Here is an 18,132-nt window from a genome sequence, read left to right on the forward strand (position 1 = left end):
CTAGTCTGAATAAGAAAATACTATAATGTACCTAATAATAAATATAACAAATGATAAGCAGGGACTCCTAGGTGGCTCAGTCCATTAAGCACCTGCCTTTGGCTCAGGTCATGATCCCAGGGTCTTGGGATCGAGCCCCATGTCAAGCTCCTTGCTCAGTGGGGAGCCTGCTTCCCCCTGCCTGCCTTTTCCCCTGCTTGTGCTTGCTCTCTCTCTCTCTGAGAAATAAATTAATAACATCTTTAAAAAAATGATAAGCAATGACCATTGGATGAAAAGATCTTAAAGATGATCTAAATAAATAGGAGCCATATATGTTATTGAAGGGAAGACTCAATATTACAAATAATTTAATGTTTTCTAAGTTAACTTACAAATTTAATGCAGTTTGAAAACAAAACAAAATGAGAGTTTGCCATAAAACTTGACAAGAATGATACTAAAATTAATTGAAGGGGAGAATTGATGGGGTCAGCAGTGTTTATTATAATTTTATGGTATTTGAATTGGTTTGGCATTGGCAGATAGAAAAACAGTGGCCATTCTTTCATTGTTTGTAATAGCAAAAAATTGGAAACAACATAGATTTCACTCAGTAAAATCTAGCATATACAAAGAATGGAAAACATACAAGTTATTATAAAGGCTCTATATCTTTCTGTATCAACATGAATACATCTTTTTTTTTAAGATTTTATTTATTTATTTTACAGAGATCACAAGTAGGCAGAGAGCCAGGGGGAGGGGGAGGGGAGCAGGCTCCCTGCTGAGCAGAGAGCCTGATGCTGGACTCGATCCCAGGACCCTGGGATCATGATCTGAGCTGAAAGCAGAGAGGCTCAACCCACTGAGCCACCCAGGCACCCCTGAATTCATCTTTAAAAACAATCTTTGTGTGAAAAAAAATTGTAAAAGGATGGATTCCAAATGATACCATCTCTATAGATTTCATAAATACACAAAATACTTACAGGAGAAGCGCAGAGCATCTTTGGGAGAAAAGTTTCTTCAGAGAAGCTGAGAATGGAATGGAACTGATATTTTAGCTGTACTTGTAATGTTTTATTTCTTTGTAATCTGAAGCAAATTTGGCAGAATACTGACATTTATTAAATCCACATGATGGATAATAGATATCTCTATGTTTTTGCATGTTTCAAATATTTCATCATTGAAAGTTTCTAGTTTAGAATAAACAGCATCACAGTTCCCAGTTAAACATGTCACATTGAACATACGCCACAGTTATTTCCTTCCCCTCCTTAAACCCTATGCCTTATTCAAGAGATATAAAAAGCATAACATACAAAGACAAATAAGAGAAAAATAGGAGCAGATTAGAATTAGAGGGATGGATGTTTATACCTAATTTAATGATGTGGACAGAGCTGAGAGTGAATGCCTTTATAGAGGGATCCTAGGGAATGTTGACCTTGTACAACCCCAGAATTAGAGGTCCCAAGTTGCTTGGAAGATTGGAGAGTTGGGACCAGTTGTAGATAGATACTGGGGTCCGTTCCCTAACCTGGTGTTATCATAAAGCCTCCAGAAAGCAGGAGGAATTATTTGAAACATTTTTCGCTGAGCTTGGTTCTTGGAATGCTGAACACTAGGTGGGAAATGTAACCATTCTTCTCTAGAGAACCTGTGAATGACTAAAGTGACCTATATACACCTGGCATGTGTGGATTTCCCCAGTATAAAGAGAAAACCCTCTGTCTGAGTTAAATTGGAAGAGTTTATGGAAATAATATTTAATGACTTGCAGAATCACTAGGAAGGTTGTAGAACTAGGTTTGGAAAATGGGTGAGAGCAAGGGAGGCCAAGGGCTAAGAGGATACTCAGTCACACAGAAAGCCAGCGGGGTGCTGCCTCTGAACACTAATGTCCAGCTTTGTGTTGCCAGCATGGGCATTTTACTGAGGGCAGCACCATGCGCCGGAGGCACTACTGCTACCACCACTTCCCACGTAAATTGATTCACTAACCCCTTGCTCTTTCCAGATACTACTTTTCAATTCAGAGTTAAAGATGTGCATATGTCATTGGCCAAGGGGCAGGTTATATGTCTACAGACTATCTGTAAGAATGTATGCTTGAGTGACACTGTGACATTTGTAACTTCTATTGTGGAAGGTAGATTCTCTCTATAAGGCAAGGAATTGCCCTGGATATAGGAAGAGAGCTCCGAGACCAAACAGGTACTAGACAGTCATAATTATATTTTTCCCTGTGTTCAGTTTCCACAACTAAAACAACTGGGAACCTAACCAGTCCCCTGTAGGAAAGTTTGTGTAGTAGTCAACAAGCCCTGCTTCTACATAGAGCTTCTGTCTTTTTAATGCCTGAGTGTTAAATATAAAAGGATAGCTAATGATAGCAGACATATGACCGACCAGAAGCCTTCCAAGTGAGAAAGAGAGTGATCACAACAAACAGAAGAAAAGTATATGTGGGGAAAATACAGATACTGAATATGAAGAAGGAGCTTTAAAAATTAGTTTAACATTAGAGGGGATGAGAATGAGTATTGCAATTATGAAATAAAAATACAATTTATTTTTTAACAATCATTGAAATTAAAACAATCATTGAAAACAAAAGTTTTTTCAGAATGGAATCCAAGAGTCAATATAAAACATTTAATAGTATGGTTGGGAAATGAAGGTAAAAAATTTCTCCCTGGTACTTGAAAGAAAAAGAAATGGGTGGTGGGAGAGAAGAGATAAGCTTATCTCCTTATTCAGGAGATCCAATATCTAATAAATAGAACTTTTAAAATGAAAGAGAAAAGGAAGGAAGGAAATTATTTAAAAAAAAAAAGGAAGTAAGAAAGAAAATTTCACTTAAGTGAAAGAGATATGTTTTTAAAAGGCTTACTGGGTGTCCAATACAAGGATTATAAAAAGACTCACAGAAAGGCTACTCCAGTATTTAAAAAGACCTTAAAAACTTCCTGAAAAACAAACAAATGAACATGTAGTGTATAAAAGAATAGGAATCAGACTATCACTGGACTTTTCAGTCCAACAGTGGATGCTAGAGGATAATGAAATAATACCTTAAAAATTCCAATGGTAAATGTTTTCCAACCCAGAGTTCTATACTCAACTGAATTGTCAGTTTAAGGCCAGACCTGCCAGGTCTCAAAGCTTGTACGTATGTACTGCTTCTTAGGCATTTGCTGAATGAAAGTAATGGTTATCAAACTGAGGGAGTTAAGAATGAGGAAGATGTGAGATCTTCAAAGCATGGGACCCATCAGAGGAGAGAAGAGAAGGAACTTTCAAGATGAGAATGATGGGATGCTTCTGAGAATGCCATTACGATCGACCTAGTGATCAGCCAGGTCAAATGGGGGTGTAAGGATGGAGAGCTCTAGGAGAGAGGATTCCAGGAGACAGAAGTAGAATTGATAGGGCGCATGTTGTTTTTAACCATCTGGGAAACAGTAATGAAAACTTTTTTTTTTCTTTTCGAGTTCAGGGAAAATTAAGGGTACATGTATAGAAACTAGAGGAACATGGGAAAAATGGGAAAAAATGAAGCAAGTATTAACTCCAGGAAAAATAACGGAAGCAATTAAGCAATATAGCCGTAATAATACAAATCCTGCTATATGTGTAGCTATAATATATGCACATAGTGTAGGGCAAGGGAAGAAAGGAGATACTTATTGATGTATGCTTATTTCTCATTTTCCACAATAAAACTTCAAAAGATAATGTCTAAGATAAGTCAAGAAATAGCAGTATGAACATGTTAGTGAGGAATATGAAAATACTGGAGAGAACAGTGGTTTGAAGTGAAAGGGGTAGCTCCTGCCAGTGGAGAAGATGGGGTAAAGCACTCCGGTTTTGTTTTGTTTCTTTATATGTTGTAGTACTATTTGCCTTTAACTACTCTGTGCAGTACTTTGTTAAAAATGTAAATGCAAAACTAAATAGCATAGCAGTGAGTATCTTTGTACAAGGTTTTCCTTCTAGAGATTGTAAAATCACTTCTCAGTGTTTGTTGTCCCACTTGTGTTCAAATGTGGATGACATTTATCATTAAACTTCTGTAGGAACAAAGTATCCAAAGCTAAATAAGGCATAATCCCTTGCCTCATGGCCCACTTGTGGCTTAGTTGGTGGCGTATCAGAAGACCTTGAAACATCGGAATATTTTGTAGATTGTCCTTTGGGAACCAAGGATGTGGTGTGAGTGTTAGAGACTTGAATAGAAAGAGTAGATGCTTAGAGCTCACAGGGAACAGAAAGTCTGACACAGATTCCAGGTCCTGATGGAGAAATAAAGATCAGAAAGAGCTGGCCAGAGTGTGAGGAGGAGTCTTGGGGCTCAGTGAAGGAAAATCCCTCTGCCCTTGGACAACTATACTTTTCCAAATGTTGAAAGAGAGATTACAGAGCCCAACACTGTGAATATTTTCTGGTTTACTGTTGTTGTTTTGTTTTGTTTTGTTTTGTTTTATAATTTTTGGTTTCCCCTGAAAGGGTTTTACCAGTTTTTATTACCTCTGTCAACATAAGGATGTCTGTTTTAACTGCACCATTAACCGTGAGTCCTGACATTCTTGGGATTTTTCCTAATGGTTATAAAATAATGTAGCATTATTTTGATTTGAATGTCTTTGATGCTTATTATACCCATGATTTTTATAACACTAGTTAGGCCTTTTCTTCCACTTGTGTTCTGTTAAAAAATTTTTTTTTCTAACTTCTTTTTTCTTTTAAACTTGTTTTAACAGCAGTTTTGTCAAAAAAAAAATTCAAAATCAATTATTTTGTCAGAAAACTTCAAACTGAGAATCCCTCATTTTTATTGCCAGCAGAGCTGGTGTTAGAAGGTAATGATGCATAGTAAAGTGATAATTTCTTTAAACTAGAGAATCCCTGTCTTGATTCTGAATCACCATAAGTTACATGCAGTACTCTCAAGGGATGTTGTGTAAAAGGTAACATGGCAGCATGGCAGGGGCTGGGGTCTGGTGTGGCCAACTTCCTAGGAGGGACTACAGCCAGATGCAGTCTTTTTTTTTTTTTTTTTTTTTTTTTTTTTTAAGATTTTATTTATTTATTTGACAGAGAGATCACAAGTAGGCAGAGAGACAGGCAGAAAGAGAAGGGGAAGCAGGCTCTCCGTCGAGCAGAGAGCCCGATGTGGGGCTCGATCCCAGGACTCCGAGATCATGACCTGAGCCAAAGGCAGAGGCCCAACACAGTGAGCCACCCAGGCACCCCCAGATGCAGTCCTGAGGAGTAAGAGTTGGACAGGAGAAAGAGGGGTGGGTAGGAACAAGCCATGAGAATGAGGGAAGAGAATTGTGTGAGCTTGTATCCCAGCACAGGTTGCCACTTGGTTTCTCCTGAAGGCTCATTCAAGGTACATTCAAGAAACTGCAGCTGGATCTCTTTCCCCTTGGCTGGAGCTGAAGATTAGGAGAGTAGAGAGCCAAGGCTGCCTATTAGAGGGATCTGTCGTGCATTTGGGAGATTGTTGTTTTGCCTTGAAAGTGGTGGGAAGTTATTGTGAGGTTTTAAGCAGGAGAGTGTAAGTGTTGTGCTTGCATGCACTTTGTAAACACTCAGTACTGAGTAGGCAGAGTGATGAAATTTTAAAGCATGATTGCTAATGCAGACACACAAGATGACGTCTGAAGATCCAACTTTCCATTCCAGCTAAGGGGATTCATTTCACTTTGTCACAAAAATGAAAAGCATGGCCGGGAAACAGAAGACTTCCTGCCTCAAGGTTTTGTCTTTGAACACTTGGTTAGTTTGCATTTTAGTTAGTATTTTTTTTTTCTAGTTTGTAAATGAAAGTTTAAATGATAAAGTTAATAAATTAGTGGGTAATGTGGAATGTAAAAATAAACCCCAAAAACAAAAGCCAAGCTCATGGATATAGAGGACAGATTGGTGGTTGCCTGAGGTTGGGGAGAATGGGATAAAATGGGTCAAGGTGATCAACAGGTACCAATTTTCAGTTATAAAATGAGTAAGTCATGGTAGTCTAAGGTACAACATGGTGACTGTAGTTAATAATATGGTATTGCGTATTTGAAAGGAGCTAGGAGAACAGAACTTGAAAGTTCTCATCAGAAGAAAAAGCTTTGTAACCATGTATGCTGACGGATGTTAACTGAACTTACAGATAACATGCAGTTATCATTTTGTAATATATACAAATATTGAATCATTGAGTTGTACACCTGAAACTAACATAATGTTATACCAGTTATACCTCAATTTTTAAAAAATAACAAATTTGTCAGTAAATCTCATTTAGAATTCAGGGATTTTTAAGTTTGGAGGAATCAATAAAAATAATTTTATTTGAGGGTTATATAGAAATGTGCATGAATATTTGTATATGTGCATAATTAGTAAAGAAAAAAAAACCTGGGGGAATGTGGTGTGCATTGGTTTAAAAAAGTTACTTCATTCGCTCTTCTCTTAATTGCTGTTGACAAGTTGTCAGAAACATTTGTAGAGGGCTCCTGTTTTCAGCACCAGCATATACATGGATTTTAGGTCAGCTTGGCAAGGGGAGGTCTGCTGTCTCTCCCGGAAGCAGGTAGATTCTTTTGTTGTTCACCTTCTGCCCCTCTGCTGTGGTTTTCTGGTTCTGTACTCGATTAAGTCTCCTCGGAAGTGAGCTGTCCCATGTCCTGGATCCTTCCTCTCTTCTGCCCTTATCTTTCGATGCCTATCTTACTGTGGGTGCCCAACCACACCATGTCTGGGGGAGTACACAAACTATCATGAGTGGCTACCCTTGAAATTGGTATTGGGGTGTCCTGAATGAGAAGATATATTTTTCACTTTTCCTGCACTATTTCCTTTTTTTTTTTTTTTGAAACAAAAAGCATATAATTCGTTCACTTAAAAAACAGCATTGCAAAAGGGGGCAGCAATGGGAAGACTTGTATGGGAGAAAAATCACATAAGCATAAAAAATGATTATCTTGACCATCATGAATTTGATGGTGGTTGTTTGTAATTTCTCGTTTCTCTTGTCCTCCTCACCTGTGCTGTACTAACCAGCCCTCCTTTTCCTGTGAATGTGTTTATTTACTTTGCTAGGATTTTAAAGAGCTGGTTCTATTGTGCATTAGTTTGCCTTTTGGTGATTTCACTGTTGACGGTGCTTGTCCAGTTCTAACGGATGCACTTCTGGTTGCTCTTTTAAAAGATTTGCTCATTTATGTGGCTGTTTTTCAAGCCCTTTTATGGTAATTGGATAGAAAGGAAGAAGGTCAAATTGCTGTTATTTTTCATTTACTTTTGTTGTGAAGATTCCTAAAGAAAGAAAAATGAAGCCGAAATCGATATTAAATTTTAGTTAAGTGGGCTTTTTTTTTTCCCTTGACCTGTCCCCCTCAACACGGATATTTATGAAATAACCATAAGTACATTTTAGATTACATGATAAATTCTATTAACTTATCTGTTAATTTCTAGTCCATTTTAACTGAGATCAAGTGATTTTTGTTTCTTAATGATATAATTTCAAGGATATTGAGCTTAGATGCTTTTGGGATTAAAAAAAAAAAAAAAGCCCTCAGGAACCTAAACATCTCATCGAGTAGAGGCATTTTTAGGAGGGAGGGTGTTCTAGGGCCAGCAGCTTGGGTTCGGAGTCACAACCCTAGAGCCGTGACCCGGTTGGGGAGACAGGGTCTTCTTCACGCAAGAACTTTGTGGATCACACCACTGAGCAGTTGCTGTGGGGAGTAAACAAGGTTGTGCACAAAGGATGCTCAAACTGTGGTTCAAACTGATGGCGACAGATTGTAGAGGAGCGTGTTCTGGAAGAACATCATGGCATAACTGATGGGATTGGAGTCTGGGCTTGAGGAAATCTGGCTTCATGCGTGAGCTTGCCCCCTGTTTGCCTTCGGCGAACTTACAGTTTCTGACCCCGAGAGACCACATGTGGAAGATGAAGGGTTTGGACAAGGTCTTCTTTCTTATAACTCACAGTTTTAAATGCTGAACATAAGGTCAGAGAGGGATATCCTGGATCTGAATCAGTCATCTCATAGATCTTTATGCCACAATTTGTCCTGAATTCTAGGCCTAAATCACACAATAACAGGGTAGTGATTGAGGAGGAAGGTTCCCAACAGACAAGTGAGTTGACCACCTCGCATTTTAAGGAAGTTAATTATCAATAGTTTTCTCCCACTAAATGTATTTCTACTAGATGTAGAGATTCATATCGGAGTTAGACTTCAGAAGTAATAACTGAGGCCAAAGGGAGACCTTTTTTCTTTTACAATATATTTTTGAAGTAGTTTTCTGCCATCAATTTTTTGCCAGTCCTGTATTTACAGGGAGCAAGCCTGCCGGGTGTGAGTACTTTGTGTCATACACAATCTACTTACCTCCCTGAAAATGGAGATAACCTCACAGGGTGCTCATGAGGAGTGAAGGCATAAACACCTGTTGGAGAGTGAAGTGGATGGGAGTCCTGACACTGTGAAGCCCTGCAGGGAGAGCTTCTAGTCAGAAATAAGGGCATGATGAAACAGACAAATGAAACATCTGCATTCTACGGAAATGCTAAAACAGTGTGGGGTGATTTTAATTTCTTTCTTTCTTTTTTTTTAAGCTTTTATTTATTTATTTATTTTAGAGAGAGGGTGCATGAGCAGGGGGAGGGGCAGAGGGAGAGAGAGAATCTGAAGTGGACTCCAGGCTGAGAGCGGAGCCTGATGCAGGGCTCGATCCCATGACCCTGAGATCATGACCTGAGCCAAAACCAGGAGTTGGCCTCTCAACCGAGTGAGTTACCTAGACGCCCACTTTAAATTTTTCTTTTAAGTCTTGGTCCTTGGGTAGTATTTTATTTTATTTTATTTTTAAAGATTTTATTTATTTATTTGACAGACAAAAGACCACAAGTAGGCAGAGAGGCAGGCAGAGAGATAGGAGGAAGCAGGCTCCCTGCTGAGCAGAGAGCCCGATGTAGGGTTCAATCCCAGGACCCTGGGATTATGACCTGAGCCGAAAGCAGAGGCTTTAACCCACTGAGCCACCCAGGTGCCCCCCTTGGGTGGTATTTTAAAATCTGCGAAGTGAAATGTGGTTACTGTTGATATTAATCATGATTAACAATTATTAGGATATTAGAGTTGTATGTAGAAATAACTATGTTTACTCATTCTTCTTACCGATGCTACTTTCTGCTCTTTTTCTAAGCTGAATTTACATGTGCTTTTTCAAGTGCACTTTCTTAAATTCTTTTGGACTATAAATACTCAGTTGAGAACCACGTTATGTTTATTAAAGCCACTGGTGATACTCTATCTTACTGAACCCTCTGGATTCCCCTACTCCTCTCTTCTGTTCCAAGTACATTCAAGGGACCTGAGGGTGGAAATGTTCCCTCTGTGTCTCCTCCTGGGAGGGTGACTAGCATAGGGCAGAGCACCATCTGGTGCCCCCGTGTCCGTGCTGGCGGCCTGACAAGCTGTCTTCATGATGTGGATTCTCTGCTGCAGTTCCTCGTGTGTGGGTCAAAGGCAGGTTTCACAGCGTATCTAATTTAAATCTGACTTAATACAGTTCAGACATCTTTTCCTTCTGTCCCCAGAGGAGAAGGTCAATACTAATGGGCTCTTCTCTCCAGGTTGCAAACAGTTTCAGTTTCTTGAGCCATCGATATCTCATAGCAGAGTCACATCGTGACAGTCTTTACACTGAGCCTGAATCTCTGCGGAAGGAGGGCTGTGAGGACGGAAGGTGAGATGTCTGCAGATGTGGGGAAAGGAGTTGCGCCCCCCAGGAGGGGGGTGAGTGATGGTGGCCCAGCCTCACCTGGTTTTCCACATCACCACCACCTGGTGAGGGGCTGAAAGGTAGGCCTGCTGGGCAGGAGGGGACTTTTATATCAGTATTAAATTTAAAGATGTCATCTGTAAATGAGGAAGTATGGGCAGTTGTGTTCATCATCTGTATGAAGTAATTAATCAGATCTGTCAATACTGCTGATCTCACAGTCTTGAATACTCTACACGTCACGTAGCCCTCTTTGATTTCATTTAAATCTGACAGTTTAGTGCAGTATCATCTCCTATGAAGGACATCAGATCTGTTGAATTTTGAGTTGTTTGGTGATTCGAATGGTTGGAGTTTTAACACAGAGCAGTAGCTTATAATTAGTATTCAGATGTGTGTTCATTGTACTATATTCCCAGGGTTTTGTTTTTTTCTTTTTTTGTAACAGAATGATTATTTCTTTCTGTTTCTAAAATCACTTCTGAAAAATTATAAAATGATTATTTTTCTCTTAAGTTTTTTCTTCTGATTATTAAAGTTACACATGCTCATTTTAGAAAATAGTATGACTACAAAAAAGGGGGGGAGATATAAAGAAAAGAAAAAAGCCCAGAAGTTATTCTTAATCCAACTATCTAAAGACAAGCATTGTAAAATCCTTTGGGGAACTCCCTTTGGCATGTTTATATATCTATATGTAGCTTTTAAAAAAAAAACAGCTATATTTATAGTGTATATACAATTTTGTTTCTATCCTAGATTATTCTAAAATTGGGCATTCTTGTCCCCAGTTATGTTCAACAGGACGCACAGTATAAAAATGTTCTGTTTTTTAAAAAGTGAATCCATGGTCATCCATTAAGAAATCTTAGTTTAAATAAACTAGTTTTGTGTTTTTTTTTCTCATGGAGTCTTTAATCTACTAAAAGTTACTATCGTGTCCTAAGGGAGGTGATATATACTGTGTCCCTGCCTTATTTAATTATGAGACCCTTTTATGTGGGTTAATAACTTGCAGAATTTGAGGCAGAATTTGGGAAAAGCTGACGAGGATCTCCCCCTGCATATGAGACATTTATTGGTTCTTCCCTGGCATCCATTTTTCACGTTCCCCTTTCTCTAGATCATCTTTGGTATTAAGTGGTTTAGTACAAAGTCCTGTTTGATAATCAGCTGTGTAGTAGTAGATCATAGTGTACAATATTGTTGAATACAATTTTTACGTATTTTAAATGAATATTAATATACAAATTATTACATCAAAAACACACACTTGTTTTACTGATCTAGTCTGGTCTTGTAATGTCTTGCTGCCAGATGTGGAAACACGCAGTGCCCCCTGATAAGTGGGTGAGCTCCGATTTCTTTTCCTTGAAAGTATTATTTGCTGAACGTCAAAACCCATTATTTTCCCTTTAATAAATCGGATTCACTGTGACCCTCCTGCTCATTCCCTTTTACTTTACGTTCTACCTTTACCATTCCACCTGGAGTGCCTCAAATCTAGCTCTTTGGCATTATAGTAATTACGTAAGTTTAGTCATACTTAAGTATAAGAGATAAATATTCCCATTTATTTCTCTTTTTCTTTGGCCAGCTGTTGAAACGTTTCACTGCTCGTTAGTAACTGCACCATGCAACCTGCTTGGTACCTACTTTATTCCATCATCTCTTTTTTTTGCCATCAAGCTTTCGGCCACAGTTTGTTGTGTTCTTCACCAGGCCTTTGAAATATAACTTTTTTCATTAAACTTTTTTAGTTGGGCAGGTGGGTAGGATCCAGATGTTACTCCCACTTTTGGTTCTTGCTCTGGCTTTGTGGACACATTTTAAATTGCTTGCTTATCTCCGAATTCAAATGTGACTTGATCCTGTCACATAGTGTTGTATCCCATAACTTTTATATTCGGTTAATTTCAGAGCAAGTGTTTTGAATCTCCTTTGTCTCCATCAGTGGTGTCTTGTTCTGATAGTGAACATTTTGAGACCAGGAACTAGATTTATCAACCCTGTTTTTCCCATTCCTTCCTGCTTTTTGTTGAAGGGACAGAACAGAAAGGAAAAAAGCGGGAAATTCCTGTCTAAAAAGTTATGTTTTGATTCAAAGATCTTAAATTATGCATGACATTGCGCTGAGATGTTCGTATGTGTTTCAGACCCTCTTTAAAGAGTGAGATAGCCCTTCCAACGGAGATGTTGTTTTTATGTAAAGTGAATGAAATTCAGAAAGCCAGGAAGGGATGTAAAGAAAAGAGTTTACCTTATTTGGTTATCTTTGCTAACCTAATGTTCAAGCACTGTAAGCTTATATTTCTATTTTAAAATAAAGCTGCTTACTACATTCTAAAGAATATATATGGGCATTCTAAATGTATATATACAACTTTGTAAAGTATTTACATTGATACTTTCATAAATACTCAAATTTCATAACTAATATTAAATAAATACCAGTGCATGAATCTAACAACATCCCATTTTGGAATATGGACATATTTGATGAGAAGGACTGCATCTTTTTGGTGAATATACTGTATTGTGTGGTAAATTATTTTAGGGCAGAGGAAGTGTAGTTGTTGGTTTTTCAGTTTTTGGTTTTGTTTTTATTTTTTCCCTTCCCACATCTTCTTGTGTAGCCTTTAAACTACTTTTTATGCCCTTGGCATAAAGAAAGTTTCTCATGTTGTTCTTTTTGTTGGGTTCCTTCAATTCTTTATTGTTCTCACTTCCTTATCCCTCATTCATTTCTTGGAAAAAAAATTATTTTTCCATTTTTTTGGTAGTTAATTCACCGTACAAAATGGGTAAATAAGGAAGATAGCAAATGAATACTTGCATGTATTTTATCTGGAGTTTAGGGAAAGAGGGTCGTGAGTGGAGACATGGAGGCTACCGCACAGAGATTATATGTGAAGGTTTGGGTACTTCTGACATCACCAGAAGGTACTGACTACCATGCAGCCACCGCCCCATGCCACTCCATTATTCTGTGTGTGTTCAGTGGCACAGGCAACTGTGTGATCCAACCAAGTCAGCATCCTGCTTTCCAGAGGAGTATGTTTACTTGAGTGTAGCCGCGCCTGCTGTCTCATCCTAATGCCCTCAGTGCCCCCATGCATCCCAGTACCAATACCTTTTATAGCTCCCTCAAAGTATGAATCACCAGTTTTCAGTGGAGCCCACTGGTGATACTGAAGAGTGTGCAAAAAGAGAAAGGCAGGGGAAATGAAGAACATGATCAGCATGGAGATCTAGAGAAGAGGGGAAGGAGGAAGGAGGGGAGAGGTCAAGAGTGTAAATGTCTCAAAGAGCCAGAATGATGGGGACTGTTTTTATACCTGTAGCTTCCCTTGAAGGAAGGGGTTGTTTTCTCAAATGGCCCTAGCACCAAATGTGTGGTTGACACTCAGAAGAAATTCAGAAATGCTGGGGATGATGCAGAAGTGAGGAGGAAGCACTTCTGGAAGGTTGATATTATCAGGAAAGAATGGTGGGTTATGCTGTGATGAAAAAACTATATCATTTTCTGATAGAATCCGCAGCAAGTCACTGAACTAAACAGTGGGTTGGTATTCTTACTAAATGGGTATAACGTAGACACAAGTAGTGGTACCTAGAGGTGGAAAGTTAAATGTGTACCAAGGAAATTTCTATATAGCTTACTCCTTCAACAGGTGGAAGTGCTGTGCTGTCAATGAGTATTGTTCTTCTATTTAAATCTATTGCTTTTTACTGTATTTATTGATGTTTAGGCAGGTTTGCTGATAATAAAGGGAATTGCTAGTAATTGTCAGCATATGTTTGTTTTTCTCTCGACCTTAAGGAATGGGTTTTAGGTGTTACTGATCTGTCATAATATTACACAGATGGTTGACATCTTTATTTTTGACTAGTTTAACAAATGCAAAACATACATATATTTCTACATTTATTAGTCTCTGTCCAAAGTTCATATTGCACTGAAAGGGGTTTGAGCTATGTTGTACACAAGGATAGTTAGAAAGTGGGGAGATGGGGCAGGGAGGGAATGAGAATAGTAAAGAAGGTCCCATGACAGAGACAAAAAATACCTGTTATTTAACTTGTCTGTCTTCAACTCCTTGGTTTTTACAGGTCATTAAACTGTGGGCATGCTCTCTCCCCATGTTTCCATCCATATTTTGAAATTAAAAGAAAACGTTGCTTGTTTTGCAAGATGTAGCAGGAGTCTTGGCATTTCTTTCAAATTGCAAAGAAATTTTTATGAAATATAAGATTTTATAAGCTCATTAAAAGATCCAGGAAGACTTTGAGATGGTTCTGAAGAGGAGGTCTGTATAGAGACAGCCAAGCCTGGGCATTTCCAAGTCAGTTCTATTTATTGTCTTTTAGGTCTGGCTTTCAGTTTCCTCCTACAATGGATACAACTTCACATATCCTAAAAAAGACTGTTCTGCAACAAACTATTTTCTGAGGGAAATGAAACGTGACAAGAATGTCTTTATCCTGGTGGCATTAGTGTGTTGGCCTTTTAGAGACTGAAAGCTCTGAGAATAGATTTATTTGGATTTCTGTGAGCTTGTGAGAAATGTTGAAAGCATCTGATTTTTATAAGAAGCTACTTAGAATTGTTCTTTATGCTAGTGTGTTCTTTGTCTGAAAGCTTGTTTCATTGAAATCAACACCCCACCTCCCACCCCCCACCCCCAGTTACAAAATAGCTCATAAATTCTAGCTTTGGTTGCCTAAAGATTTTTTCCTTTGGAGATGGGCTGGAGGTTACTTTGCATTTTGGCTCAGTTGCCTGGTTTTCCTCCCATTTTATGTGGAGCACTTCTCGAACCTCAGCTGTGGCCACATGTGCTGTCCCTCTGCCGCTGGAAGCAACAGTTAGCACGTTATTCCGCTTGAAGGCTTACAGTTCAAGAGGAGCATGCAGCCTTGTGAATTGTAAAGGAAATCAGAGCAATCCGAGGGCAGAAGTGGCTGGAGAGCTCAAAAGCCAGGTTTAATTAGGTAGCTGTGCAAGGCCTTTATCCCTTGCACAGAAGTGGGGGGAAGAGGAGCCTAGTGAAAACAATCTGCGTTTCTCTGCCCGGCTGCCTGGCCGGCCCCTGAGCCCAGCTGGAGCTGAGCCGGCCCTGCATTCTGCAGGCAGCGTGCAGTTTCTGAAACTCCCCTAAATGTTCCAGCCTTTAAATAGCAGCGAGTCTTCTAAAACGATGCCTCGCGCTCCAAGAGAAATTAAAGCGGCTGCCTCGGAGGCAGGAGGCCGACGAGTGAGATGCTTAATTATCGTGGAAGTAAGTGCTTGTTACCGAGGAGCCGAGTGCAGCAAGCGCGGGTCGTCCTCGGGGTGTCAGCCGTGATTTGTAGACAATGCAGCCCTGTCAGCGCAGTGCTGGTTCAGCAGCATCCTTCCAAACATGTATTTGGCAAGAATTTAAAGGCCACCTCTTGTGTAATTTGTGGAGCCTTGGAAAGGGGTCCTCTGCCTTTATTTTCAGGATGTGCACAACCATGCGGGGTTTTGTACTCAGAATGTGTGCCTCTTCCCTCCTGCCTGACGGGCTCACCAGGAAGTTGGTGTTCTTCACCTGTCACCTGCAAGGATGCTAACACTTCTCTGTCGTCTGTCGGGGAATACGGAGAGGTCTGTCCAGAACAGCATTTTTGTTTCTGCTGTCTTAGTACATCAGCACCGGAGGGTGGGGGAGGAAGCAGTGCGTAAGGAAATGCAGGCGTTTTGTTAATTAGCGGAATATTTCTAGCTTCAAGAGTAGACTAAAGAGAGCTGGGGAAGAGGTGGTGGAAAATGCGGGATTCGCGCTGCTCCTCGAGGGGTAAGTAATAAAGCGAGGGAGATACAGGGGAGTGCTAATGGAGGTAATGGCTCCGGGAGAACCCTGTTTATTTTCTCTCTATTGTATCTGCTCTTGCCAACTCTGTTGAGCGTTTGTAAAGAAACTGAAAAAGCAAGTGGGATTTTGAAATATGAAGGATGTTAAAAAGTGAGTGTTGCAGTGTACTCGATAATGTGATTTTTAGTCTGGTTTAAAAACTGACTCTACATTGTTTTGATTATTGAACTCTGTTGCTCGGGTTTCGAACTTCTGGTCGGCACACAGTGGTTCATGATGGTCTCCCTTATGGGAGATCACTGGAGCCTGTACTTGGTCTGCACTTAGGGTAGGAGCCTTGATGTCTTGGAACAAGATTCCCCACCCCACCCCACCCCCATTTCATGTAACAGTTCAATGAAGCTAAAGTATTAATAGTTTTTCAAAACATATAGCATTTAAATGATGGATTTTATTAAATGCCTTCACTTTTTTTTAAACCTGCTTTACTGAAAAGATGGGCTGTGAACTGTGACCCGCAGTCCATTATTGAGTCTTTTATTTCCATGTGTCTGGTTTTAGCAATTGCATATTTATTTTTAGAGGTATTTATCAAATGCTAATTCTAATTGTCCTTCTCTCTTTTAGAGAAAGCATGGGATTGTGGCAATCACAGAGTCCCAGTAATACAAGTTCCGTTCAGTTTTTTCTGAAAGAAAGCTGTCTGTGAAAGCGAAGCAAAGGGAACCATTGTGGATTATAATGTTTTGAAGATCTGGATTTTCAGAAGTTTGGAAACAAGGCATCGTTTCACCTTTTAAATGAAAAAGATTAAGATCTCATGCAACTGCTGTATTCTCTGGAAACCGTTCTCCAAAAGGGAAGTGCACATTTAAAACTTAGCTATGATGGTCCTTTGTGCAGGGATTTGAGTCTGATTGCTTCTCCATCATGACCAGCTTGAAACGGTCGCAGACAGAGCGGCCCGCTGCTCCCGAAAGGGCCTCGGTGGTGGCCACGGATGGCGCTCCCAAAGTCCACACCGACGACTTCTACATGCGGCGCTTCAGGTCCCAGAATGGAAGCTTAGGGTCCTCGGTCATGGCTCCGGTCGGGCCTCCCCGAAGTGAAGGTTCTCACCATATAACCTCCACCCCCGGAGTCCCCAAGATGGGGGTTAGGGCTAGGATTGCGGATTGGCCCCCACGAAAGGAAAACGTCAAAGAATCTAGCCGTTCAAGCCAGGAAATAGAAACCTCAAGTTGCCTTGAGAGCCTGTCCTCCAAAAGCAGTCCTGTGAGTCAGGGGAGTTCTGTGAGCCTCAATTCCAGTGACTCAGCCATGCTGAAGAGCATACAGAACACGCTGAAAAACAAGACGAGGCCGGCGGAGAGCATGGACTCCAGATTTCTCATGCCCGAAGCCTACCCCAGCTCCCCCAGGAAGGCGCTGCGCAGGATCCGGCAGCGGAGCAACAGCGATATCACCATAAGTGAACTTGACGTGGATAGCTTTGATGAATGTGTCTCGCCCACCTACAAGACTGGGCCGTCACTGCACAGGGAATATGGTAGCACCTCTTCCATCGACAAGCAGGGAACGTCCGGGGAAAGCTTCTTCGATCTGTTAAAGGGCTACAAAGACGACAAGTCCGATCGCGGTCCAACTCCAACGAAGCTCAGTGACTTTCTCATTGCCGGCGGGAGCAAGGGCTCCGGTTTCTCTCTGGATGTTATTGACGGGCCCATCTCCCAGAGAGACAACCTCAGGCTCTTTAAGGAACGGGAAAAACCGCTCAAGCGCCGGTCCAAGTCCGAAACCGGAGACTCGTCCATTTTTCGGAAATTACGCAACGCCAAAGGTGAGGAACTTGGAAAGTCGTCGGATCTGGAGGATAACCGGTCGGAAGACTCTGTCAGGCCCTGGACGTGCCCAAAGTGCTTTGCCCACTATGATGTCCAGAGTATATTATTTGACTTGAATGAGGCAATTATGAACAGGCACAATGTTATCAAGAGGAGAAACACCACCACGGGGGCATCCGCCGCTGCCGTGGCCTCCCTGGTCTCGGGACCTTTGTCCCACTCGGCCAGTTTTAGCTCCCCGATGGGCAGCACCGAGGACCTCAATTCCAAGGGGAGCCTCAGCATGGACCAGGGAGATGATAAGAGCAATGAGCTGGTAATGAGCTGTCCATATTTTCGGAACGAAATCGGGGGAGAAGGTGAGAGGAAGATCAGCCTGTCAAAATCAAATTCTGGTTCCTTTAGTGGGTGTGAAAGTGCCTCCTTTGAGTCTACGCTTACTTCCCATTGCACAAACGCGGGGGTGGCTGTCCTCGAGGTGCCCAAGGACGGCCTCGTGCTGCATCTGGACAGGGTGAAGAGGTACATCGTGGAGCACGTGGACCTGGGCGCGTACTATTACAGAAAGTTCTTCTACCAGAAGGGTGAGTGGAGATCCTGCAGCCTTGTGGATAAAGTAGTTAAATGTATCTGCTACCATTTTTGTCTTTTTGCATTTT

General features: G+C 40.7%; 1 protein-coding gene across 6 annotated transcripts in view; it reads left to right on the forward strand.

Annotated features, from left to right (window-relative positions):
- Positions 1 to 18,132, forward strand: part of SIPA1L1 (signal induced proliferation associated 1 like 1) — a 179,684-nt gene that overhangs the window by 31,430 nt on the left and 130,122 nt on the right. For 5 of the 6 annotated variants that reach the window (XR_004380275.1, XM_032837370.1, XM_032837372.1 and 2 more), the window contains exon 2: positions 16,257 to 18,057. Coding sequence is in view for 5 of the 6 variants with exons in the window: in XM_032837370.1 (XP_032693261.1) it covers positions 16,560 to 18,057 (1,498 nt within the window). In the remaining variant the exon portion in view is untranslated. Of the gene's footprint in view, positions 1 to 15,052; positions 15,072 to 16,256; positions 18,058 to 18,132 lie in introns of those variants that run through there. The other variant, XM_032837371.1, reaches the window with a different exon arrangement.

The sequence above is a fragment of the Lontra canadensis genome, unplaced genomic scaffold (genome assembly GCF_010015895.1).
Source record: "Lontra canadensis isolate GAN:19392208 unplaced genomic scaffold, GSC_riverotter_1.0 scaffold98, whole genome shotgun sequence".
NCBI classification, from domain to species: domain Eukaryota; kingdom Metazoa; phylum Chordata; class Mammalia; order Carnivora; family Mustelidae; genus Lontra; species Lontra canadensis.